The sequence below is a fragment of the Calonectris borealis genome, chromosome 2, assembly GCF_964195595.1.
Source record: "Calonectris borealis chromosome 2, bCalBor7.hap1.2, whole genome shotgun sequence".
Lineage (NCBI taxonomy): Eukaryota > Metazoa > Chordata > Aves > Procellariiformes > Procellariidae > Calonectris > Calonectris borealis.
Genome location: NC_134313.1, coordinates 15,565,896 through 15,592,661, shown reverse-complemented (window position 1 = coordinate 15,592,661; position 26,766 = coordinate 15,565,896). Strand labels below are relative to the sequence as shown.

General features: G+C 42.9%; 1 protein-coding gene across 1 annotated transcript; it reads left to right on the top strand.

Moving 5' to 3' along the window:
• Positions 1-4,949: 4,949 nt before the first annotated feature.
• Positions 4,950-26,763, top strand: COLEC10 (collectin subfamily member 10). The gene is made up of 6 exons (XM_075144569.1): positions 4,950-5,198; positions 16,626-16,697; positions 18,186-18,257; positions 20,277-20,330; positions 21,691-21,786; positions 23,237-26,763. The coding sequence occupies exons 1-6, from the start codon at positions 5,051-5,053 to the stop codon at positions 23,626-23,628; spliced, it is 834 nt and encodes a 277-aa protein (XP_075000670.1). The 5' UTR covers positions 4,950-5,050; the 3' UTR covers positions 23,629-26,763.
• The last annotated feature ends 3 nt before the right edge of the window (positions 26,764-26,766 follow it).

Here is a 26,766-nt window from a genome sequence, read left to right as displayed (position 1 = left end):
TACCTGTTCTCTTGGGGCAACTTGTGCACAACTTTGCTGCTAATCCCTACTATAAACTTAGAAAGCAAACTCAAAAGACTGCACGCCAGTTCTATTTCAGTTCACAGCAGCGTGTTTAGGTCTGTTTCTAAATATAAATACTTTCATTAGCCATGCAATCCTCTCTTTAATTGCTTACATGATTTTTTTTTTTTTTTTTTTAAAAGAGAAGCCTTAAACCAGAATGGAAAGGGCATAACTGGGCAGGAGAGAAGTGTGATTCCAGGCAGAGCATTACCTTTGGTCCCTATTTCTGCAGCCCAGAATAACAACTCTCCAAAAAGCATCGGGGATGTTCAAATTCCAGAGCCAGAACTAAGCTCCGTGGCTCAAGACATGATGCGATCTCTAGGAGAAGAGTGAAGGAGAACTCTAAAAGACAGAAATGCCTGAGATAAGAATGTAAAATCCGAGGTTGGGTACATGCCCATAATCTCTCATGTGTAAACAAACAGTTAAATTTGTGTCAGGGAGCAGCATGTTCAGTTTTCTGAAGAAGACATGTTTCCCAGAAGGAATTACATAAATATTTATGAAAATGAAGCAGGAAATATTTTCCCAGGGTAGGACACTGTTCAGCACGGCATCAGGTCAGCAGAAGCCGGGGTTTGTTTTGTCAGTCTTCCCCTGGAACTGAATCATTGCCTTCTTGTTTGCAAAAATCTGTTCTGACACAGGAAGAGGCTGCACTTAGATAAACACAGTTACAAACCACACTGAGTATTTCACTTTCTATCACATCTATGAATGCATATGTCAATGCCTTACTTTTTTGCACAGCTTCTCCAACTCCTTGCATGGAACACAATAGCCACAAGTGTCTGTCTCAGGCCTCTCAGGAAGGCTGATGCCATATGAGTAAAGTCAAAGGCATCTTCAGTAGAATTGAAAGCCTGCAGGCTAACTGTCAGAGAAGTATTCTCCATGTGTGCTCACAATAAAAGTGCTTGTAACACATTCACTGTGAGCCAGTAAATTCTTGCAAAGTGCAAAAGTTAGAAATGCAAAGTTGTAATGCAGTGCTACCTGAGTGAGCAGAAGTTACGCACAATTGAGGTCTGTTTAAAAAACAAGGTACGGGGTTCAGTACTGCACCTCATAAAGTGTCTGAATCTGTGGTCTGCAACGCAAGCTCCTTCTGAGATTTCGGTGCTGACCAGCCATTCTGCTCCCTGAGTACCAGCTGTCTCCAAATCCCTCCTGCCTCGCAGCAGACACTTCCAGCTGGACTCTGGGTCACCTTTCTGTTTAAGGGCTAAAAGTTGAGGGGGATAGAAGTGGGAAAGGAGAGGTAGGAGTATCCCAAGAAGGGGTTGTAAGCTCTAAAGCAGACCTAAGGCTCTCCTAGAGCTCCATCCCTCTGTCAGACCAGGGAACGCTCACACCCATTCCTCAAGGTATCCAACTCAACAAGAGAGTCAAACTCACTAGCAGGAAACCAAGGAGATCATAGTTGATAGGGGAACATATATTTCTACACTGCTGAGGTTGATTAAACCACTCAAATATCCAACAAGAATTACCTAAAATCATTAGAGTCCTACAAGCTCTGTTTACTGAACATAGAAGCAAGGACATTTTGGAGAATTTTGTCCTTAGTTTGGTTCTTTTTGACAGTTATTGGCAGGCATATCAAGGTCTAATCATTGTTTGTTATCTTACTGGTGAAGGCTGTTTTTACAGGCTCCAGCAGTCACTGAGTGGTGTCAAAACCAAAAATGATGTTTTACAAAATAGCCCTAGGATTACTTTCCTCCCTACACTTGGCAAACCACGTTACTGCTTCTCCTCTTCCATTCTCTCTAAGTTTTGCCACCATAATTGATGTATCCAGTACGACAGGCTGAAACACTCCAAACCATCATGACCTCTGACACCAGGAGAACTGAAACCACCTAGGATCCCAAAGCAGAGAAATATTGTACTTTTTTTTTTCTTTTACTTCAGATGCCCCCAGGTTTATTCAGTATAGTAAGGAACAGAACAGGGAAGTTCTCCTTAATACTAAATTTGGGTTAGAAAAGATGTCAGTGGACTCTCAGCACTTGTGGCTGAATCTGGGACTCTACAAATTATTAAAATTGGCTGTAGATCTGGCCACCTTTTGATGAGCACTATTTCAGGATGTTGTCTGTACTCCTTATAGTCTATTGACATTTAACTACTAACAGCTGAAGAATAAGCAAGTGAAGGTAATACAAATTACCAAGCAACTATTTGGACTCCAAGGAGGCAATGCACTACACAAAGGTTACCTGAGTACTGCTCAACTCAAAGCAACAGAATCTTTCAGGATTTTCTTTTGTGTCCTCTCAGGGTTTCCTTGTAATGCCCTAGGAAATGTTTGCTTTATGTCTTTTATGTCTGGACAACACTGCTTAGTTTGTTTTTCTCTCTTGCTTACAGATATTTCTCTAAGCCTGATTTAAAAAGAATTAATATGCACAATAGGCAATGTGCCTCATTAAATCTCCATTACCAATGAAGCTGTTTCAATGATTTTTCAATGAAACTGGTTTGATAAATACCAATTTGCCAAACCCCAAGCTTTTTGTACTAGTATATCAGTTTTGATGGATTGCCTGTTAAGGCATGTTTCCTAGCTCCAGGACAGGATTTCTGGTCCAACATACAGGAACACATAACTGATTAGCAAACAGCCTTGTAATAAGGCAATATAACCTTAAGGCTCTAGTGCAAACACTGGTTTGAATTAGGCAGAGAAGAATTTAAATCTGGATCTCCTACATTTTAAGTTAAGTGCCTTCATTACCAAGCTCTTGGATATATTAAGCTTCATTTCTTACAGTGTGTTTAGGGGGTTTGTGCCTTTCATGGAGGAAAAGAAAAAGTAGGGTCTTGATTCCTTTTCTAATGTGGAACGAGAACATTTGAAAATTATCAAAGCAATTGTAGTATCAGAAAAATGTTCCCTGCTTAGTCCTGGCCAGTGACTGAACTGGTTAAACAAATGGTTTCCTCTCTCACTTACACTTACCCCTCTTTATCCCTGATAAATAACAAAGAAGTCACTGTAAGTCTCTCAGTTCTGTGGAACAGATAGCATCATTCAGTTTGGCAACATTTCCCAAAATGCCTCCTCCAAAGCTAAGTACGCTAGCTTCCCACTCCTACGCTCTCTATTCTTGCTCTTACATTGACCTTCTGCTCACAAAATGGAAAGTGAAGAGAAGAAAAAGATAAATAAAACAGATTTACAGTGTACAAGTCAGAGGCACAGTGCCCAACGCAAATCACAGAGGAACAAGTTTATTCCTGGTACAACTCTATCCATCTATAATCCCGGCTTTCTCTTTCCTCCCCCTCTAGCTGTGGTGTATCTGTTATTAAGGCCACATTTGAGGGTGTTAGTTAGATGACATTCTTTAGGACAGAGACCACTATTTATTTCTGAAAAGTACTGCACACAGTTTAACAAAAAAGAAAAGTGTTTTGAAAACTGGGACAGTCTGTGACCAGGATAGAAAGACAGAGGGAGAGGAGTGTCTTGACCCCTCTTGGGACTTTGGCCAACATTTCATCCTACATGAAAGCTTGACATTAAAGCCTTCCTTCAGCCTTTAAGAAAAGGTATTCACTTTTACATCAGTGTTGCTACTTTTTCTGTCTACCAAAAGCCTAAAATGTTGTAGGGCTAAGGAACTAATACTCTCTTAAATAACGAGGAAAGCATCTCAAAAGCTATTATCATAGGAAGTACATTTTTTGCCTAGAATGGAAAGCAAACATGCGCTCTCACACACTAGGCAGTTTAAAAGCATAGTTCAGCTTTTTGAGTAGCTGTCGTCTTCGTTGTGTAAGAAACCAGAAGTTAACGAAATTCCTGGAAAGATTACAAACACTCATCTCCCCTTTCTTTGCCTCCAGGCTACCTCGAACAGTCTGCTGTCCCTGGCTACAGTGTTCTCCCTAAAAGAAAGCTAGTTTTTTTTCTAGGAAGGGATTGCACATGGACAGATATCTGTCACAGCTCCATCCAAGAGGATATATAGCGGTTTTGCTATCTGTTCCCCCATTCAGGAGGCCTCCTACACCTGGTTTCAAAGTCCCAACACCCAACTGAAAATCTGACAGCTACCTCATGTGGATTTGAACCAGCAGCAGCTTCCTGGACAACCCAAAGATGTCGTTCTGCTGGGACCTATGCTGTAGTACTGTCCTGCTGTATGGTCTCTCCCAGTTAACAAGTAGAGGAGAAAGGTGGTATGGAAGGAGGTACTGGAGTCATTCAAGCTCATCCTACTCTGTAGCTTCAATCCTGAAGTCTGTCCTTCTCTACTGTCTACCAAAATAACCTGGGCTTGGAGCAACCATTGTGGAGCAATCTGTAAGCATAAAACCATCATTTGTGGGTTTCTGGCTCAAACACCCATTGGTAACATCAATTTTTCATTTGCTACTCTGTGGGCTATGGGTACATGGCACCCAAAAGGTGTGAAATAGCACAAGTGACTTCCACCCACAGCAGACTGGCAGCTTGTCCATTGTCACTAACGGTCTCCTTGGAGGAAAGCTTTTGTGGAAAAGTCTCTCCATATGTTACATGGAGTCTGCATTACTCTTCCAGCACAAAACCAGCCACAAGTATCATATAACCAATTAGTACTCACTTGCATACAATACCAAAGCCTTTTGTGTCTTGAGTAAGTGAAAAGTTGGGCATGAAGAGTCAGTGCCAAAAGGGAAAAAAAATGACAAAAGAGATATCCCCGTATATTGAAGAAATTTTCCATGGCAAAAGCAGCTAAACATCTCACAGATAAGAGATAAATTGAAATAAACAGCTGTCAGTGTTAAATAAATATCCTGGATAATGTGCAGGACAGAAATAACTACAGCATCGTCAAACTCCTTTCTTCACTTTATTTAGCTGTTCTTGCATGTAGCTCCCAATCTTTGCACTGCTTCAGTTAGTGGAGCATTTATTTTTGAATCAGCTGCATTTGTTAAGACTGTAACAACGAAAGGCATTTCCTGAGAAGCTCTAAGGATGAGCAGCAAGAAAGAACAACAGCTAAGGAAATACGGGACCCTAGTAGTGCTTTTTATCTTCCAAGTTCAGATTTTTGGTTTTGATGTTGACAATCGACCTACAACAGATGTCTGCTCGACACACACAATTTTACCTGGACCAAAAGGTGAGGAATATCAGGTTGCTAATGCTGAGACCAGTACTGATAAAGGCTGATTTTTAAAAATAGAGACATGGAGGGCTTGTGGCATGGGCTGGGGATGAAAGATGTGAATTATTGCGGACTGTACAAGCATCTAGAAAAGTGGAACTGTGATGGGGGAAAGTGATGAAGCAAGGAGATTTGAATTTGCTTTTTAGTTTCAGGAACAGTGCCACATAGTCTCATATAAGTTAGAGGTGTCCTTTTGCATCTTTCTCCAGCCACATAAATCTTCTTTTACTTCTTGTATTCATCACACAACCAGTACAGCTAGCAGCCATAAATTGAGTGACTTTGTCTAAAAGTAGGCACCTATTGTGAACTGTTAATGGTTCACTTTGCACCTATAAGTAGGGAGAGAGATGCAATATTTAAAATGACTGAACTGTCATTATTTCCAAATGCTTACTTGTAAACACAGCTCTGCTGCATTCATCAGATCTGATTCAGCAGCTCCTGTTGAATTAAACAGGACTTTCGCTACAGATTTCAACAAGAACTAGATCAGCTCTGGCATGTGCAGTTCTTTTATCTTCAAAACACTTTGCAAATACCTGAAACCAAATTTTCTATATTAACTTACTTTTTGTGTAACACAACTAATGTCAATGGAATTGCTGGAGGGTATCTCAGACAAAAATTAGGTCCATGATGTACAAACCTATCTTAGGGTGACAGATCTAAAATATATATTCCACACCATGGCTATTGCAGTTTGAACTATTGCTTTCTTTTTAGCAATTCATTGTATTTTTCTATAGGCTACAGACTGAGAGAAAAAAATGCAACTGATTTAAATTTCAAAAAAGATTATCAAGTCAAAAGCACTGCTACAAACTCATTTGTTTTTATGATGGATTATTCAAATGCATGTTGCTTAAAGGACCATTTTTAATCAGCAAGTTAATTTCTTTATGATTACAATCCAAGCTTAAATTTTTGCTGCCACAGCATAAATGCAGAGAGATGTAATGATCCCCAAGGGAGCTAGTGGGAGTTTGTTTAGTTAGTATCTGAATAATGGCAGGCTGGAGAACAAAATTTGACAGAATTGTGTTTAACAAGTCAGAAGGCTAATGAGGTGGTCTGGTAACAACATGAGAGTAGCTGGGACTCCAGCTGGTTTCTGTGGTCTAGCTTGTATAGGGAGCATTTAAAGGTTAGATATTATGGTTCTTTGCAAGTGTGATACTGAGAAAGTCAGGATTTAGTCATTACCAGTCCTACTGCCTCCTGGCTGACACCAAGACACAAGAGGAGCCAAACAATATATTGGCACGGTCCTCACTACTACTTTAAAATTAGATTACCATGCCCAAGATCCATGATTGGTAAAAGGAATATAGAGTAAATCGCCTCCAAATTACTCGCTCACATCCATTGCAGGTTATCAAATACATTTTGCAGTCTTTGTGGTATGATCCTATAGACTAATTTCAGTTCCTACCAGATCTGAGCTCATCCAGGATAGTCACAAGTGGCTCTCAATGGCACTGGTTGTTTTGACTGCCAGTCAGCTGGGCAATTAAATACTGAGCAGGCTGGGTGTGTGAACTACCCTGTTACTCCTCAGGCATTCCTTGTAGTCAGGATGAAGCATGCTGACCTAATATGGCAGAAGAAAGTCTGCCCTGCTGCCAGTTTTCCTCTATCCATCTTATGTGTATGGACTCAGAGCACATGATCCTCAGCCTAAGACCACACCACAGCCACAGGCAACACTTTGCTGCTCAAACTTTAACCCGGACAATGGACAAGCCTCTGCCTTTTGTTGCTGCAAGTTTCATTCTCTGTACTACATCTGTTGTGCCCCTTTGTCCGCCATTCTCCTGAAAATGGGTTTTAACCCACCTTGCACAAGTTTCACCTCCTCACCCCCATCTGCTCAGCATCTTTGGCTACGGTCGAACACAGTGGTGCTCCCACAAGACGGCACAGTACGTTGGCCAGCTTTTTCTACCACCACAGGCCAGATTCCTGTTGTGGCAACTTCCTCCTTCCATATGAACATGGGAGTGTCTAATGGGCCAAAGCACCTAGAAGTGCAAGGAATGAAAAGGTATTCAATAGCTGTAAGACTTCCTGCACTGTCCCACCTCACCTACCCCAGTGCAAGGCACAAATTGTCTTGTAGGTTAGATCCAGTCTGTGGGCTACAAGTGGGATGGTCCTTGGTGCTATGCAGTAGCAATACTGCTGTTCCCATCACACAGCACAATGGAGAGGAGAAAGCTGAGGAAGAAGTGAGGTTGTCTGGAAAGGTTCAGAACTTATAACCCTTTATTTCTTGCATTGTTGGACGTTGCATTACTCATTTCATTAACTAGGCATTCACAGTTGCTACAGGAGCAAGCACCTGACCTCTCCACATGCTTGCCCTGAAAATCACCTGTTCAAAAAGGGTCATTAGTGTTGTGAAAATTGTCCACTTCCTGTACAAGCCACATGTAACTTGTCCAAGTTAATCTGTGCAGGCCAAATTCTCCCTCCGCAAAAATATACTCTTTGTTACCCTCATACATGAGATGTCACAAGAGAAGTATGATATGAGTGATGGGATGAAAAGAAAGGGTAATTCCAGGCTGATTATCAGGAAAGTCTTCAAACCAGTGGTGACAGTCCCATCAGCTCCCAAAAAGCATGAGGCAAAACCAGAGGCCTTTGTGTATAACACAAAGAGCTAGAAAATACTCTGGAAAAATGCCGCCTCCCAGGAATGGAAGGAATGCAGTAAATGTCCTGTAAGCCTTTTGCACTTTCTGTTGCAATGGTAGAAGTCAGTCTGAATTAAACTGCTCAGCATTAGAAACGAACAGGAGTTCAAGTCTGACCTCTGGTGGTTCTGCGTGATGCAAACCAGGTGCCTTGCAATCCCCTCCATCTATCTGCTGCTTTTCCATCGCTGGTGCAAGCAAATGAAAGTTGAAGTCTGTTTGTAAAGAATTATGCAAAGAAATTTTCTAAATAGGCACTCCAGAAAAAGGGAAAAAAAGAAGAAGAGAAAAGCAAAAGCTGGCACTCCTCTCCCAGTCTCCTTTTCTAGGCAATGCTCACGTCTCTTCTCAAAAAGAGTGGATTCTTTTTAATGAACATAGTCCTAGTGCAAGGGCTGTCTTGTTCTGCCTTCCTGAAAATGCTTTTGAGGTACACAGTAAGCTGGCTTATATAGCAGTTAAAAATAGAAACGTGTGAGGCATTTTCTAGGACCCTTATTGAAATACCCTAGGAAACCAAAAGAGAAAAAAGTACGTGCTTTGGATGAAAACAGATTTTCAGTATTCGTAACTAGTGATTTTTGGTGTTTGACCTGAGTTATTTAGGAACAACTTGGTCTTAGCTGGACTGCTTTGGCACAGGACCTCTGAAAACTTACATTAGGTAACGCTGAACCACAGCTGAGTAACTAGGGCAATAAAGGCCAAGTTCTGTACTCCATCGACTTCTTGGGTCCAAACAGAATCAGATCAAGCATAAACAAAACAATGAATTTCCCAGAGCAGCCAAGTGCTTGGCCTAGCAAAATTAGTCATGGCCCTGTTGTCTACTTTCCACCCTTCCAAGCCTGGAAGCAGGCTGGCTGTTGCTGCTGCTGAGGGAGGAACTGGGTCTGTGGGGAGGCAGCAGCTAGTGCGGTGAGAGCAAAAGAACCAGTTGTTGGTCCATGCCGTGGCAGCAACAGGAACACCACGCTCTGCTCCCCTGGGCTTTGCCTTCGACCAGTGTCCTAGCTCTGTCCTTTCTTCTAGCTTGTCTTCACCTGGAGACTGCGAGCTCAGTTTTGTCTAACCTGCAAAGGAAGTTTTAAGTGGGCTGTTGACACAGATGAGATGGGATCTGACCTGGTCTGAGTAAATCAATAAGCAAAAACATGAGGGCAGAAGTAAGCAGAGGGCCCAAAACTTTGCCTCCTAAACTCCCATTAAAAGCATAAGCACAGGGAGAAGATGACTGGGGCGGGGGCTGGCTCTGCAGAAGCTTATTTCACGTGGATTCGTGGGAGCTCAGTGTTTTGGAAGACTGGCTCTAGATCTTGCTATCTGTCCCAGGTCTCAGCTCATTTCCTTTGAAATCCAGACACAAGAACTTCAAAGGTCTTGAATCAGATCCAGGTTGAGAAACTGGAATGAGATGAAATCTGAAGAATATGGGGATTTTCCCATAGCAATTTAGCTGTAAAGCATTTCCTTATTATAATTTCTGACAAATGATGCTTACAAACTCTATGACATTGGCTGGCGCTTCAAAATAGCATTTACTGTGGTCTCCAGTTTAGCTGTCCATCTCTCAGCTTTCATTGTGCTTATGCAATTCCACTCCTGGAAAATCTCAAACCCTCTCAGAAACCAGATACGCTGCTACCCACATTTCCTTCCGAAAATATAAAATGCCTTACCACATCCTATAGGCTGTTCAAACCTGTAACCAAACTTCCCTCTTAGCGCCTCACATTTGATCTGAAGAGCCCTTTAATTTCAACACATAATTCTGTTTTTCATGTCTTTTAGACTTCCTCATTTTAGGGTACATTAAGTTCCTGAAGTTTATCAGCCTGAGCTACAAACCATGTATGTGGGGACTTAAGATACAAAAATTCAAAAGATATTTGGTCTGTATTTCTTACCAATGTCCATTTGATTCCTCACTGAAGCCACCTCAATCCATGGGTCTCTGAGATCATGTCAGAATGGCAGAGGAACAGGCTGGGAAAATTAAATTCGGCAGACCAAGTGAAAAGAGAATTGAGAATAATTTAAATTACTTCTGGGTTATTAAAAAAATAACGTATGTCCCAGTCATGCACAAAGGCCCGCACTTTCAAATAATACAAGTCAGCAGAGCTTCACTGAGCCTGCTGAAGGCTTGGGTCTGACTCATGCAGTGCAATAGAAGAGGGTATTTCTACTGAAGTCAATGGACGTTTGTAAGTGGAAAGTGGAAAAGTGAGGAGAGAATCCAGTTTATTCGTGAAGATTCTTTCCATTTTACCAGGGAAGGTGACTGGGCCCCTGTTGCCTAATTTGGAGCTGGGTGAAAAAAGACAATGTGTCCAAGAAGTTGTGAGCAAAATGTTTTATTTCTCACAGTACAAACTGTGGATTCCTGCATGTTCCTGCAGGACACCTGGGAGAGTGGCTATGGGTGCAGTTGCACACTACAGCTGCACTCGTCTGTCAGGTTTTTTGCCAAAAGGGGAGGCCCAACATCTTTTTCATGTCCTACTCTGACCATGTGGTCCTACCTTCACCTTGTACTGGCTCAGCTGTTTCCTCACCAGACTTTTCACTGAGCTGATTCAGCTCACTCACTAAAAATGTGTATTATTTGCCTTATTGATATTCCTCTGTTTAGCAAGTTGAATTCCTTCAACACAGGGTCAGAAGAGTGCTCAGGCAGAGGGGAAGGAGGTGTGCGGGTCAGCGCTGGGGGCTGAAGGGAGGAGGAAGGACAGGGAAGAGGACATCGTGTCAGGTAGGCAGATGATGTCAAGAAATCCTGTCCTCACTAGCCATATATAGCTTGAAAGCAAGAATCCCCACTGCTATGGGAAATTTGCTAAGGATCTAAAAGACACTGAATTTGAAATTAGAGGAAATCTTGAGGCTTTCCATTGACGTAGTTGTGACGTGCTCACACACTAGAAAGATAAACTGGGCTGTATTTGCTTATTTCTTGGAGTCTGCGACTCCCTCTGGTGACAAAACCTCTCAATAGAGACTGTGCATGCGCAAGTGCTGCAAAGGTTCACCATGCTCAGGGGCACTCAGTGTCCGTAGGCTGCAGAGCTAATCCTGTGGCTATCTCCAAGGCTCTTCCAGGAGGGCAAGGCATTCAGTTGCTGCTGGAGGAGTCTCAAAGCTTCAGAATTATGCACGTGTCCTTATCCCTTTAGTTTAACACCCAGGACAGGCAGAATCACCTGTACTCTTCACACTGTCTGTGGAGGTGGGGAGGCTCCCGATGCCACCTCAGGTGGAACTAAGAGCATGAAACATGGAGCTCGGCAGAACTGTGTCGTGCATGATCAGAGGGTAAAACCGCATAACAGATTCCGTACAAAGCCTTTGTGGTGGGACATTGGCTATGCCTAAGAATGCTAAATGCATCCAAGGCGAGCAGTGCAAAGCATCCGTGTGCATACTAATGAAGATTAACTATCCTTCTCCCCCCCTCACAGCAAATTAGTCATGCCCCCCGGACTTCTCAAGGACTTTTTGGCTGGTGGTGGGCTTTTTTCAATTCAGAGTATCTGATGTAGGAGGACAACTGTGTTGTAGCCCAGCATAAGTGGTGTTTCTGTCATTTGAAAGGGTGGGTATGCCCTGGAGTGCGGAGAAAGGTATATGGGACTGTGGTGTATGTTAAGTCCACAGGGGTACGGGTAAAGTACAGAGTACAGGGAGCTAAACTTGTGACAGTCCCACCCATACTGTCTGTTGGGAAGGGTCTTTGCCCTTCTGTTGCTTCAGATGAAACAATTTACTTGATTCACTGCAAAATAGAGGCTTAGAGAGCATTAACATTTCTGCAGTATTTTTGGTCAGGAGACAGGAATTGGGGCTGACCTGAGGCCATGACTTGCCAGCACACCTGGTGAAGTGTCTCAGTAAAACCCTGTGTGGACCCAGGGAGTCTCTCAGCAGAGCCCCGAGTGAAAAGGCTGGACGCTGCGTGCTCCCAGAGAAACACATGCATAAGCCCAGCTAGGAGTCTCATCCCAGCTTTAGCCTTTAGGCATCCTGCAGACATCCTCTAACCCTGATGCAGGGCTGCCTCTATAGGTAAGTGCGGGCTCCGTAACCCCCGGGGATTACACCCTGATTCTCCAAGAACCAGAGTCAGCCCTTGATCACCAGACTTGGAGAGTCACTAAACATATGTGAACAATTTAACCTGAAAACTTCCTCCATTCATGAATACAAACCAGATAAATTGCCTAGAAAAGATTCAGCAGGGATATCTAAGTCACTTGAAGGTCAGTAAATTCTTACTAATTAAATTCTTACCAAATGTAACCTCTCAATATTGTGTTATTTAGTGAAACTCCTAAGGAGGCAGAGCCCCTTTCAACTGCTTAAAAATCCTGCTGATTATTAGACCTTCAGCATTTTCCTGAGCTTGTTTATAGGAGAAGGAAGGACTGGGGTTCCCTCTCAATTACAATTAAAATTTTCTAATGGCTGCAAAAGTCATTTACTGCTTATGGCTTCTGCTTTCCTTCTGTCTCACACAGTCCCAAGCATGAAGAATCTAGTAATTTATTGCTCCATGTGTTCACTTTAATAGTCTGGTATTTTAGATCTGTGACACAGAAGTGGTGAATCAGCTTGAGGGAATACTAACAAGGTTGAGAAATGGTCTTGCTTCAGCTGCTGGCTCCGTGCTTCACCCATGCTTCAAATGCCAGTGCAGTGCATTATCTGACATCCTTGCAACCACAGTTTTAAGGTGACAATCTGCTAATTAGGATAAAACTCAACCTGACACTTCCCCAAGTGTAAAGCAGCACAAAGGAGAGGTTAACCTCCAGGTATAGACTACAAGCATATGAGGTCAGGGATCAGAGGGGTTTTTGTTCTGTAAGAAAACTCATGTTGCACAGAGCACAGTAGTAAAAGATTCAAAAACCCAGTCTAGAGTACTGGCAGGGTTTAGATTTTTTTTTCTAGCAGATTACAAAAAAGTGGCTAATACAGTGGGATGGCCTGCCCATATGAAGTCCCAGAGGAAAGGGAGGGATACTTACTATAAATTAGAGACAAAGCCAACTCAATCCCTGCCCAAAACAAAGTCAACCAACCTCTCACAATCCCTCCTACCTGGTTGCAAATTATAGCGAGACCACAAGGGGGGAGCATAACCCAACAGTTCACGTTTCTTGCCAAAACTTGCGATCACTGCACACAACAACTAAAGGGGGACACAATGCATTTATAATTATAGCACCATATTATGAAGCACTGAGCTTAATCCAGTCTTAAATTAACAATGAGGTCGTACCACTAATTAATACTGTTTGCTTCTACCCTTGCTTTGTAATGACCTACCCATTCTCAGATGCAATATAGGGAGCAAAGCAGGATTTCTCTCCTTTACAGACAGGCAAATTATTATTCTTCCAATTTTCCTACGTAGGGAAACTAAGGCAGAGTGTGGTAGGCTGCTTTACGCCAAGATGAAACAGGTGATAGACCTTACTTCCCTCTCCCTTAGGCTTTTAGAGGGCTTGAGCAAAAATTGGGACTACACAAGGTGTTAGCAATAAAAGTTGAGACGCTTCCTAATCTCTCAAAATCTCCAGAACAAACTTTCCCACACCTTCCACCCCTTTCATCTGTCGGCTCTCAGTCTGATGGCCCATACAGGGCAACCTAGCTTCACCTCCAGCAGCCCCATGTGGGAAAAGCTTCTTACAAAGTCTCTCAGAAAAAAACATCGCAGCTTTTAGTGGCTCCAAATGTTGAAACTGAGATTGGAATAAAACACCTTCAGAAAGTAATCACAGCTTCTCCACTGGTATATTGACTTTCTTTCCTGGGCTCTATTTCTAAGATTAACTGTGTAAGCAATGTTTCTTACCAAAAAACCCCCATCTTTCTTGCACAGAGGTCTTCCTTCTGCAGCAAACAACAGTCTCTCTAGAGCCTTTAACCCAACAGAGCAGTCTGCAAGCCACAGGGAATGTAACTGGCTGGCCTGAGAGAGGTGATGAGGACTGCCAGGGTGACAAGCCCTGGTTTGGAAGGTCAGCAGGAATCTGGCTTGCTCTCCTGCGTGACACAGGCCAAAGAAACTCCCTCAGCAGTTTCTACACCAGACCCAGAGTTACAGCATATCTTACACAAAGGAATTCATTGCACTGGGAAAGCCTGGACATGAAAAGCCTCCCACGTCTCCCTCCCCTGCCGAAGAGTGCAGTCCATTTGTTAAATATCCCCATGTTGCATTTCTAGTCAGGACTCCTCCAGCTTTTCCAGCCTTTGAATCACACCCTGCTTCCTTTCTATTATCACACATTTCTCCCCTGTACGGGTTTGCAGACCGTGATCAGATCAGCTCTTAACCTCCTCCCAGAATTTCATTTCACAAGCCCTTTGTGAGCCTCTGGGAATCTTCTCTGAATTTGTGAACTACTAAGCAGTGACTTCTACACTTTTCTCACCGGTTTCATAGATGGGTTTGGAAAGGACAATTTCTTGGTTTCTCTGTTGTAAATGTTGTTAGCACTGAGGTCAACAGCAAAATTAAACTGTACATTCTCTGGCTCTGCTGTTTGATGATCAGTAGACAAGAACACAGTACAAGCAGGCATCCTTCCATCTGCTCCAGGCTCAGATCCACAGCTTCAGCTGGATACTTAAGGAGCTTGGCTTTTGGAAATATACACTGACTTTTCCAATATTTTTAAGAACCAGTGAAAATAGAGATGTTTAAAATTTCTATTGCTGACTGCTTATAGCCTTTTCCCTTCTTACTTTATCCTGTAGCAGCTGGTGTTAAAAACAAAGCGCCCGAGTGAGCCAGCACACACACCACGTCATGTTTCCTCCTTGTTCCATCCCTCTAGCAAATGCTTCCTCCCTCCAACATGGAGTGAATGATACATACAGGCATACAGGGACAGACTCAGCCCAGTCCACACAACTGACATGGAAAGGAGCCAAACAGCTAATACTACATTTTATATGCTGGAATTAATATGCACCACTTCTCATCTGTCATCACCCTATAGAACAACCCACGATATGCTACCTATGGCTACAGAAGTAGGAGAAGGTAAATCAGGAATGAGTGGGCAGTATTTTTCAGAAAGTAAGAATGAGATCCAATGAAACAATCAGTCTGAAAGCAACCATGGGAAGCTACTTTCTCCCTCAGCACATAATTAAATCATTGACCTCTTTGCCACAGGATATTATAGTGGCCAAAAATATAAATAGGTTTGAGAGGCACAGGACTAATCTGTGCAAGGAAGAATCACTAGTGGCTGTTCACGAGTGGGCTGGATGCAGTGCTTGGCTCAGGCAAGCCCTTTAAACCACTGCTCATGGGAGGCTGGAAGTGGCTGCCTGGGTCGTAGTCACCCTCAGCACACCCAGTTCCCTGAACACCTTCTGCCAGGGCTGGAGGCACCATCCTCAGTGAGACAGGTTATTGGTCTTGTCACATAGCGCTGTTCTGTCCTCACTTCTCTTTTGCTGACACCCAGACAGGCTTCCCTCCCTTGGGTACTCCGTATGCTGCACTGCAGCCTCTTCTCCCCGTCTGGGCTGCAGGCACAGATACAACTGGCTGCCACACAAACGTGAGATCCTGGCTTGGCCAAGACACTGTGGCATTGCTTCCCACCGCTCGGCAAGGCTTATTGCAGACAAGGGTAAGGGACAGGGCGAGAGACTTTGGAAGGCTGTATTCAGTGCTGGTCGTTTGGTGCAAAGGGGTGCAGGGGTTGTCCCCCCTTAGCATTTGTACAAAAAAAAAAAGAGGAAAGATGTTCTTGGGATTTGGCTCAAAACTAAGAAGTAGAAGATAAGAAAATCAACTCCAGTTGTGCCTCCAATTTCCTGCATAATGTGAAGCGAAATTGTATGCTACCTAAGGAGGGAGATAACATTTCTTTCCTGCTAACTGCTCTCTTGCTCCTTTAGACTGTAAGCTGCTCAGTGACAACTGTCTCTCACAATAGTAAGAGTACTTACACAGTACTATACAGGAACCTATGTAATAGGGTCTTGAGCTCATTTGGAGAAATCTCTGCACTATGGTAGTAAATGCAATGATTTTACCTCTTACAGATACTCTGTGTATGACATTTTCAAAATAAAGCATTGGAGTTATTGCAAAACATGTTTGTCATATCAACATATAAATGACACCTGTCAAAAACCGAAGGCAAGACTTCTGCCATACTAAGTGCTAAGGGCTATGTTAAGATCTATTTCAACATATTTACATTCCTCTCATTCCAAAAGCATCTGCATACCTTCAACACAGAGTCACTACAAACAGTCACTAGGAACAATTAATAAATTCCTATTGCCTCCCCTGGCAGTTCTTCCGTGTGTGTACAGGTTGCCCAACAGAGAAAGATTGGCTTGTTTATCTGCTTTATAGCTAACAGGGCTTAAAGAGTAGGACTAGAAATTGGTGTTGTATAATTCTCATGTTGGAATAGCCTCCTCAAAAGGGAAAGTTTTTAGCTTTTCCTAATGATGGTCAGATTCATCAGCTCTTCTCTGGAAATTTATCCCACGGCTACTGTGCCTTCAATGTGAAATAAAAAGAAATTAGTAGAAAAAAAATCTGTGAACTTTACTTTCTGAGGATGTATAGTTGCACTTACGGCACTGAGAGAAATGTACCATGATGCTTTATTTTCTGTTCTTTTGGAAGGGGATGAAGGTGAAAAAGGAGATAAAGGAGAAGTGGGCAAACAAGGAAAGGTTGGACCAAAAGGACCAAAAGGTATTTATGTTTGTTGGCTATTTCTGGTATATGAATATCATTATACACAACTGTACTGGTGCCTATGATCAGTGATGTTTAATGCTTTTCATTCCTGTTTTACCAGTGGATTTCATAATCCTGTCAAACATTAATCCGTGAACCTAACAATACTCTGAGAGCTTCGTGCAATTCCTACCGATATGTAAGATAGCTATATATGGCAACAAATCTAAAGAGTCATGTAATAAACCAGTACATTTACTGCTGCTCTCCCAGGTGGCTGTCATGAGTGCGATCCAGAAGACCCAGATCATATGTATAATCATTACCCAGATCATATGTATAACCAGAAAGATTATTGTTCTCTTACTGAAATGATCCTTTAGTTGAAACTGAATTTTGAGCGTTATTTCCTAGTAATACATCAGGATGCTCAACAAAATTCGGTCTCATTTGTCCCTATTTTGCAGAAAAGCAAACGGAGTCATATACTGAGAAACAAAGTTCCTCTGATCAAACAGCATCTGAGCTGAGAACAAGGAGTCGCAAATGTCTCAGGACTCAGATCTATTAAACATATCCCATATCCACAGTGTGAGCTGGGCAGAGCATTCGGAGGCACCAGATGTGATGGTGTCAGCCTTGTTTGCATACTCTAATTCGAAAGCTTAATTTATCATTAGAGTTTAATGATAATGCATATCCACGGTCTTTCTTCCTTGACAGTGGTTTAAGACTAATCAGGGAAGTTTTTACTTTTATAGAAACTTTAAAATCACCCTGTTATTATTGTTATAATAAAAAAAACTTCTCTATTTTTAAATGCATTCATATGACTTTGCTTCTTATGAAGATCAGGTAAAATACAAGGGAATCAGGTAACCAACCATTTACAAAGCATCTTAGTGAGGTTAAATTCAGTGTGCAAACTGAGATTCCCTAAATTAGGCTGTCATCATTAGCCAGATATTTTAGAACTTAAACTATTAATCAATTAAAAAGGCATCTGTTATTTTGGTGCTCTAAGACTGGGAAAGCACATACAGCAAAACTAGTAGCTCCCTATTTGCAGTCCTGCTTTGGGAAGGATTCCCAGCAAAGCTGCAAGAACTTTACCTCAAGGAAGAAGGAAATGGTTTTGTCTGGAGTGGCAAAAAAGAAATCCCAAATAAAACCTGCTGTTGGCCTGGTTTGGCTGTGAAGTAAAAATCAATATTTGAATACTCATTAGCAGTTTTAGTCTGTATTTTCTGTAAGAAAACATGACGTTTCTGGGCATTTGAACAGGCAGTTCTACTAACGGGCCTTGCAATGTCCTACTGTTGTATCCTACGGTAGCAGAGATCTGCGCTGTCCTCCTCCAGCCATCCTCGGGGCTCCACTCATTTTGACTTTGCCAGACATGCGGACTGGCCACCAGGAAAAATAGTAGAGACCTAAATAGTGCCTTGGGAAAGAAATGACAGAAACCATCCATACTCTTTTCCTCTTTATTTCTTCTCCTAGGAAACAAAGGACCTGTGGGGGATGTTGGTGACCAGGGAATGCTTGGGAAAATCGGTCCAATTGGTGGAAAGGGTAAGCTCTGGTCTGGGAATTTTCTTGTTTTTTCCCTCAAGGTAAATATGTGTTTTGTCAGAGTTCCAGGTATGGAGTAATATCAAATAACGGCTGTGACCAATGCTCTCCAAATAAAGTTATGCATAAAGATTGGTGATGAGAGCTAACTGAGATATTCTTGTTTTATTTCCCATGTGCAATACATCCGACTTACTTGGCTAAAATAATTTGCTTTATGAGTTAAGACATCAATCCTTTTTGATGGTAAAAGAGGAAGGGAGAAATCCGGCCCTTGTGAAGTAAATCCTCTGAACGCTCTAAAAGAGAAAACCAAATTTTTGCCTCTGCTTTGGACGCTGAAGGCCTACGTCGATATTCTGCTGCTGCTCAGGATGCCACACCTTGTCACCTGCACTGCTGTGGGACACGTGAGCAAACAATGCACAGGACAGCTCAGTAAGGAAAGGATTTTAGGAGTTTTAAGAAAGCACTCACGTAACCAGGGACGACAACTACTTGCAAATCAAGGTAGACTCAAAGTCTACCTGGACAATAATTTCATGAAATTATACTCTAGTCGTCTGAGAAGAGGCTCAGGCATTCCTTTCTGGTATTCCTAAAGAACTACTTTAGAAGGAATATTACTTCTGCCACAAGGAGACCTGCCTTGAAAGCTGAGTAGAGACTCCACCATCCCCAGGAGAACTCTGTGGTCTCTAACCAGCGCATCAACCCAGGCACGCGGGTGAGTGGGTGGAACAATCTCTCTGGGGAGCTTCTCAAGCCAGTGTTTTTAATAAACCTTTGATGGCTTCTAGCCAGCCTCAGTATCAGAGGGGAACAAAAGAATTTGACCTGAGGGACTAATTTTCAGAAGTACCTAGACAACTGAAAACACAGATAGTTATCTCCTAAGATGTCTTCAATTACCAAAAGAGACTAGAATTTAAGAATCCCACAAATTACTTATCTTTACCTGTAAGTATACCAATGCTCTGAGCCTTTAAATCAAGCTCCCTCTCAACCTGAATGTACAATTTATTGTCCCCTTCTAGTTTTTTTCTCATTTTCTTTCTTTATTTGCAGAAGCAAAGGTCACTAAGTCGCTGTTTAAATCTACCATTAAACATTCAAGTTCTTAATGAAGCAACACTGAAGCTTCAGCTTGTAAGTGTTCATTGTCAAGCAATGCTAATTAAAATGAGAGCCAACTCCTAATTTCTTCAAAAAACAACAACCATAGAAAGGAAAAAGCACACCAAAACAAGCACATATCAACAAGGCACAGCAAGCATTAGTATTTTTTGACCTCTGAAGGTTTTAGTTCATAAAAGAGGAGCTGACATGCATTTCAGGTAAAGTCCAGCTGTTCCTGATGCAAATTACAGCTGAGATTTTTTTAAAAGCTAGTCACCTCCATTTATATAGTAGCACAGCATTTGGAGAAACATTTCTATCATTTTTATGATTTACAGAAGAAGAGGAAAGCAGTTGGATGAAAATAAATCACATTTCCATGAACTATATCTGAAATGAAAGACTGCTCCTTACTGACCTCATTTCGTGCAGGGGCTAACTGCTGCCCGCACACGTCAGCTGTTGCACACATTAATTCAGTGGCTTAGTGCACATCAGCCTCATCTGGTGCCTCATCCCATCATGGAGCTACTGCACCCAGGGAAGGGCTCTGTCCTGCAAGGCAGCGAGAGAACCCAGGTCTCACCTCTCGCAGATTTCTTGAGTGCTTTCAGCCTCTCAGGATCATTTTGCAGTTTATATTTAAAGTAAGCGGTACCAGGAACCAGCAGCACACAAGATGCCTGTGTTATCAGTGAGTTAGCTATTAAAGGGTTCTCCTTATTTCCATACACCAGAATTAATCATGGTTTGTTTGACTTGGCACATCTGCCAGTACAGTACATCAGGGCTTCCTATCAGAAGCACACCGTTAATATATTATTAAAGAGGTTTTCCAAATACACTGTCCTGACATGTGCACTGTCTGACATCTGAGAATATATTTTCCTCTTTGTTCAGGTGACAAAGGAGCCAAAGGCTTATCGGGGGTTTCTGGAAAAAAGGGAAAAGCAGGTATGCTATGCATCCTTCTCTGCAGAATGGTCAAGTCTGCTGGGTCTTTGATTTCAGGGTTGGTTTGTCTGGAGTTTCATAACATTTTAAGGCAAAAAAACTTGAGGAATAAAAAAAAAAAAACTTGGGAAAAAAAAAAAACTTGGAAAATAAAAAAAAAAACTTGGAAAAACTTGAGGATAGATGAAATGAACAGGATGAGACTGAAGAAGTTTTTAGCAAAATGAAGGCTTGGGTAGGGACATGACTGATGCCTACGAATATACCAACATACACAAAATATGGAGAAGAGTTATGTAAATTAATGGGCAATGTTTGATATCATAAAAACTAACGCATAGACAGGCCAGCAGTACATTTATACTGGAAACTAGAAGAAAGTTTCTGAATACCAAAGGAATGAAGTCCTTTAAGAGTTTCCTAATAGAAGCATGGGGATGAAAAAATAAGTGATTTTAGATAGAGCATAATCTGTTGTCAAAGGAATGCAATGCATTTGCTTACAGGAGGAGAATTTGGATCTGATGACCCAGAAGTTCTTCTCAGTCCTAATAAGCCTGAATGTTTTCCCACCTTGAATGTACAGTTGTGTTCATTTTTAAGACATTTCATATGCAATGCCAGTTTGGTTCTTAATGGGAAACTATCAGCAACTTATTTTCTTCCTGAGAATAACAGGGGAACAAACAAAACCTATACCAAGCCAAATTTCAGTTTACTAACAAAAATATAACTGAGACTTCAGTGCTTGAAAGTTATTGATTATTTGAGTTGGTATCGACTATTACTGCTGCATGCAGCAGCAGCATACCACAGCTGCATGCAGCAATTCACTAACATAGTCTTACCAAAGTTTTGCCAATCCCACCTCTATGCATACTCACAAAACTCCTTCACTGAGAAAGCAGAAGTTCCCCATTTCATGGATGCTGTTGTTTCTCTTAGAAGGCCAGGGAACCTGTGCTGTTTACAGATACAAAGGTAGACCCTTGGCATTCAGATATAACGCTGTAGTGATCACCATGACAAGCCACATCTCTGCAGCTAGATGAAATCAATAATGAGAGGGGCAGAGGATGTGTAAATCCCACACTGGTATGGGTGGAAAGAAGATGCAAACTCTTCTATCCATGTTTTTAAAAGTAGGGATTCTTAAGCCAGTTAGCAAGAGAGTGTACAGAGCCAAAATATTAAGCACTTTGATGAACAGAAGTATGGCTAGTGCGATAGGGTGAGACTGGCTCTCCACAAGTGAAGGCCAACCCTTCAGAAGGCTTGGAAGTGGGCTACAGACGACCCTCCACGCACACACACAAATGCTTCTAAACAGAGAAATCCTCTATCCTTTGTATTGCATCAGGCACGGTCTGTGACTGTGGAAGATACCGCAGAGTTGTTGGACAACTGAATATCAATGTTGCTCGTCTTAACACATCCATCAAGTTTGTAAAGAATGGTAAGGACCCTTATGTATTTGATGTGATTTATTTGGCTCCTATAACATTTACCATTGCTATTCTTCTACCATTGCTGCTCTATGGCAGCATCCATAGATGACTCAGAGAGAGGGTCCCACTGTGTGAGGCTCTCTGAAAATATACAGAGAAAGAGACAGTCTTACAGCTGTAAGGATATAAGCAGCAGATGACTAAAAGCAAAAGCAATACAGAAATTATCAACAGCACAACTGAAAGAATCATGAAGAGCACAAAGCATGGCTCGCTAACCGCCTCTGCACTGTCAGTCTGCTCAGGCTCAGTGGCCACTCAGGCAATGAAAGGAAAAAGTTTGTGCCAATCTGCTCCAGAGGCAGGAAAAGCAATAGGAACCTCTTCATCTTTCTGCTGCACAGGAAGACTGCAGACATGGTACTCCTAGTGCAGACATGGTACTCCTAGTGCTTCCCTCAGTGTAAGCATCATTTTCTTGTAACAAGGGACCAACACTCAAAAACATGGGTTTTAAGAAGGCACGTTTGCAGGCAGCACTGTCAGGTGGACAGTGCAAACTGCCCCCACTGAAAGGAGAGAAGAGCATTTCCTGGCATAGCAGAGATTTTGAGAAGGTTCCACCACTGCTTCTAGGACTAGGTCTGTGTCAGTAAATTAAATGTGTTTCAGACTGTTCTCTGGCACTGTGGGCAACCAGCACAGCACAGCACTCATCTATGAATGCCATATTATCAGGAGTGTCCCTCTACTAACTCCTAAACTCTGCCTGGGGTAACTTCTGAATTGTTTGGGAAAGTTTTAGTTGCCCCAGGTCAAAGCTCTGCTCAGGACCATTCCAGCAATCCATCAGCAGGGACAATCAACTTCCAGCTGCCCAGGCATGCTCCTTGGCACTGTTTAATTCACTAGGATATACGCTGGTTGAGAAGTTTGCCTTTTAAAGCTACTGAGCAGCCACAGTTTTCTTCCTAGCCAATGCCACTTAGGGGCTACAGCAGCTCTGAATATCAGGCTGTATTTAAAATGTCTTATTTTAGCAGTCACATTGATTTTCCTCTGCATGGAAAGGCCCTGAAAAACTATCTATACCCCCGTGTTTCTATCACAGAGCAATGGGGGTGATCCAGAGCTACATTGCTATTTGACCATTTAGCATGCCTTAATGTGATTAGTACTAGATATCCGTGAAGTAAAACTTAAGTGTCACAGGAGACACAGGCCAATCAGGACTGAATAGTTCTTGTCTTAACATGTGCAAGGTGCTTGTCAGTCCCATTAGTACCATCAGTCTCTGATCACGTCCTCATCGTCTATCACAAATTCAGTGGTGGGAATACTTTTCCTCCCTCCCTTTTATTAATTCTAATCTAAAAATCATCTCATTGTCATATTGGAACAGAAGCACCTTCAATATCTGTTGACATGCCATTAAGCAATTTTTTTTCCCCTTTAAAGTTATAGCAGGTATCAGGGAGACAGACGAGAAATTCTATTACATCGTGAAAGAAGAGAAGAATTACAGAGAAGCCTTGATCCACTGCAGGAACAGAGGAGGAACACTGGCCATGCCTAAAGATGAGGCAACCAACACCTTGATTGCTGACTACATCTCCAACAGCGGCTTCTTCCGAGCCTTCATTGGGCTGAACGACATGGAAAAAGAAGGACAGTTTGTGTATGCAGACAATAGCCCCCTGCAGAACTACAGTAACTGGAAGGAAGGGGAGCCTCACGACCCAGCTGGCCGCGAGGACTGTGTGGAAATGCTCAGCACGGGAGAGTGGAACGACTCCGAGTGCCAACTCACCATCTACTTCGTCTGTGAATTCCTCAAGAAGAAGAAATAAAAGTGCCGCAGAATGTGCCTGGCACCTGCTGTATATACAATAACCCCTCTTCATTCATCCACTGTAGGGAGAGCAGACAACCAGGGATAGGGCTCAATCTAGCCTTCACCTCACTGAGTTAAACAAGAGCAAGTACTGCTAAGATGGCAGTAACCATAAAGTCATAGAATCATAGAATCATTAAGGTTGGAAAAGACCTCTAAGATCATCGAGTCCAACCGTCAACCCAACACCACCATGACCACTACACCATAGAATCATAGAATCATAGAATCATAGAATCATAGAATCATACAGGTTGGAAAAGACCTCTAAGATCATCGTGTCCAACCGTCAGCCCAACACCACCATGCCCACTACACCATGTCCCTAAGCGCCTCATCTACACGTCTTTTAAATACTTCCAGGGATGGTGACTCAACCACTTCCCTGGGCAGCCTGTTCCAAGGCCTGACCACTCTTTCAATAAAGAAATTTTTCCTAATGTCCAATCTAAACCTCCCTTGGCGCAACTTGAGGCCATTTCCTCTCGTCCTATCGCTTGTTACTTGGGAGAAGAGACCAACACCCACCTCGCTACAACCTCCCTTCAGGTAGTTGTAGAGCGTGATGAGGTCTCCCCTCAGCCTCCTCTTCTCCAGGCTAAACAACCCCAGTTCCCTCAGCCGCTCCTCATAAGGCTTGTGCTCCAGGCCCTTCACCAGCTTCGTTGCCCTCCTCTGGACGCGCTCCAGCACCTCCATGTCCTTCTTGTAGTGAGGGGCCCAAAACTGAACACAGTATTCGAGGTGCGGCCTCACCAGTGCCGAGTACAGGGGCACGATCACCTCCCTGCTCCTGCTGGCCACACTATTTCTGATACAGGCCAGGATGCCGTTGGCCTTCTTGGCCACCTGAGCACACTGCCGGCTCATGTTCAGCCGGCTGTCAACCAGCACCCCCAGGTCCTTTTCCTCTGGGCAGCTTTCCAGCCACTCTTCCCCAAGCCTGTAGCGTTGCCTGGGGTCGTTGTGCCCCAAGTGCAGGACCCGGCACTTGGCCTTGTTGAACCTCATACAGTTGGCCTCGGCCCATCGATCCAGCCTGTCCAGGTCCCTCTGCAGCACCTTCCTAACCTCGAGCAGATCAACACTCCCGCCCAGCTTGGTGTCTTCTGCAAACTGACTGAGGGAGCCCTCAATCCCCTCATCCAGATCATTGATAAAGATATTGAAGAGGACCAGCCCCAAAACTGAGCCCCGGGGAACACCGCTCGTGACCGGTCGACAGCTGGATTTAACTCCGTTCACCACAAGTCAACACAGGTCTGCAGGGGGCATGCAGCCAGTTGTGAATTTTTATTTCATTTCTATGTGCAATTTAGGCTGGGCATTTCTAGGTGTAATTTAGGGGCAAATTTAGAGCACGCAGAGGTGAATATGATTTCACTAATGCCAGAAATAGTAAACTCACTGGTATATTAATTACTGATGTGCTTGCAAAGTCCGCAGATGGGAAGAGTGTGATCTTTACTCATCTTTGACCTGCACTGGAAGTCCCAGTAATTTCCCTGGTGACTTCAGAGCTGGGAGAACAGATTTTCAGTTTCTCTTGAAAAAATCCTTCTTTTGTTAGAGTCACAGAGTAATTTATTTTGGAAGGGATCTCTAGAGGTCATCTGGTTGAATCTTCCATGCAAAGCAGGGCCAACTTCAAACTTAGATTAGAAGTTGTTATACTCCCTTAATTTGGCTGTGCAATTATATTGCCTGATATGCAGGGGAGGACCCTCTTATCTCTGCTTCAACCCTATCATCCATCAGGCTGGTCTGAGGTGTGAGGAATTAACTTAGCAATGGCACTTCTGCATGCAACCATGCACAGCTTCGAGGCAACCTGAGAATAGGTGAAGCAGTTCTAGCCTCTGATGTCCCCCAAAATCTGTGAAAAACATAGAGAAGTCTAGCACAAAGAGAACAGTGCAAAGGAAGCAACACCATTGCTGTGGGCTGTAAACAGGCACATGTAGCATCAGCTATACCAACGTACATTGCTGGTTTAACAAGTGTTTCTAGGAACGTATTAACTCCCTAACTCAGTAGCCAGTGATGTTTGATGTCTAATGCTAAAATCACCCGTGCCTGTGCAACACAGGAAGCAGCTATAGAACAGGCTTTACCCCCTAAGAACCCAGATTCAGGTGTGGTTGAGCAATTTAGTCATGCACGTCAGTGGGACTCTCCACAAATGATGAGCAGTAAGTGTGAAGGCTTTGCTGTCAGTGCCCGGCTACTCAGATCTCCACGTCAGTATGCCCACAATGGATCACATTTTCATATCTTTGACAATACTGAAGGAGCTCCTTTCTTCAGACACAGCAGCCATTTTGCCTTCAGAAGTGAGCCTGTTCTTAGCTGTGGTTCACCTTTCCTCACAGCAGGAAATGTCAAGAGAAACCCCAGGGGCCCCTGCAATGAAGGTCTATAGATTCTCTTTCCCATTTGACACTAAAAATGAAGGAACAGTATCTGGAGGCTGAAGAGAATGCTAGATACTAGGCACAGTGCAGCAATGTACCCTGCAGGTCACTCTGAGCACCGGTTGCACATAGTCTTCCTCTGAGTATATGAAGAGCTGGACATGCCATCAGCTAGTAATGCAGAAGGTCAGCTCCAAGACTCCCTTCTACTTCTGTGTACAGCACTGCAAAGGCAACTAGACAACAGTCATACTTCCTCAACCTCATCCTCAACAGGAAAATCCTCCAAACCATTTAGCTGGTTGTTAGTTTGACTCCAAGCTCATCTCTGAGCAATGACCAATGAAGGAGCAGCCCAGGAGACTCTGTGACTCAGAACCACTCTTGTAATCCAGTTTCTCTGCCACTTGTTCTTCCAGAAAACCACCTGTTGCTACCAGCAGTAAATTATCTGTGTTGCTACACACCCTCCAGGAAACTATTCAGATCCACGAATGAAGCGGTGGGACCACATTGCTTTTCATTGCTCCCCTACTGTCCTATAAGAGTATTTGGGCAAACAGGTTCACTTAGCACAACATAATCATCCTGAATTGTTCCCTTACTGGGAATTGATATTCCCCAAAATTAAGCAGAATTACACTTTTTAGGATCTATAGTAATAAACTCATTAAGATAAA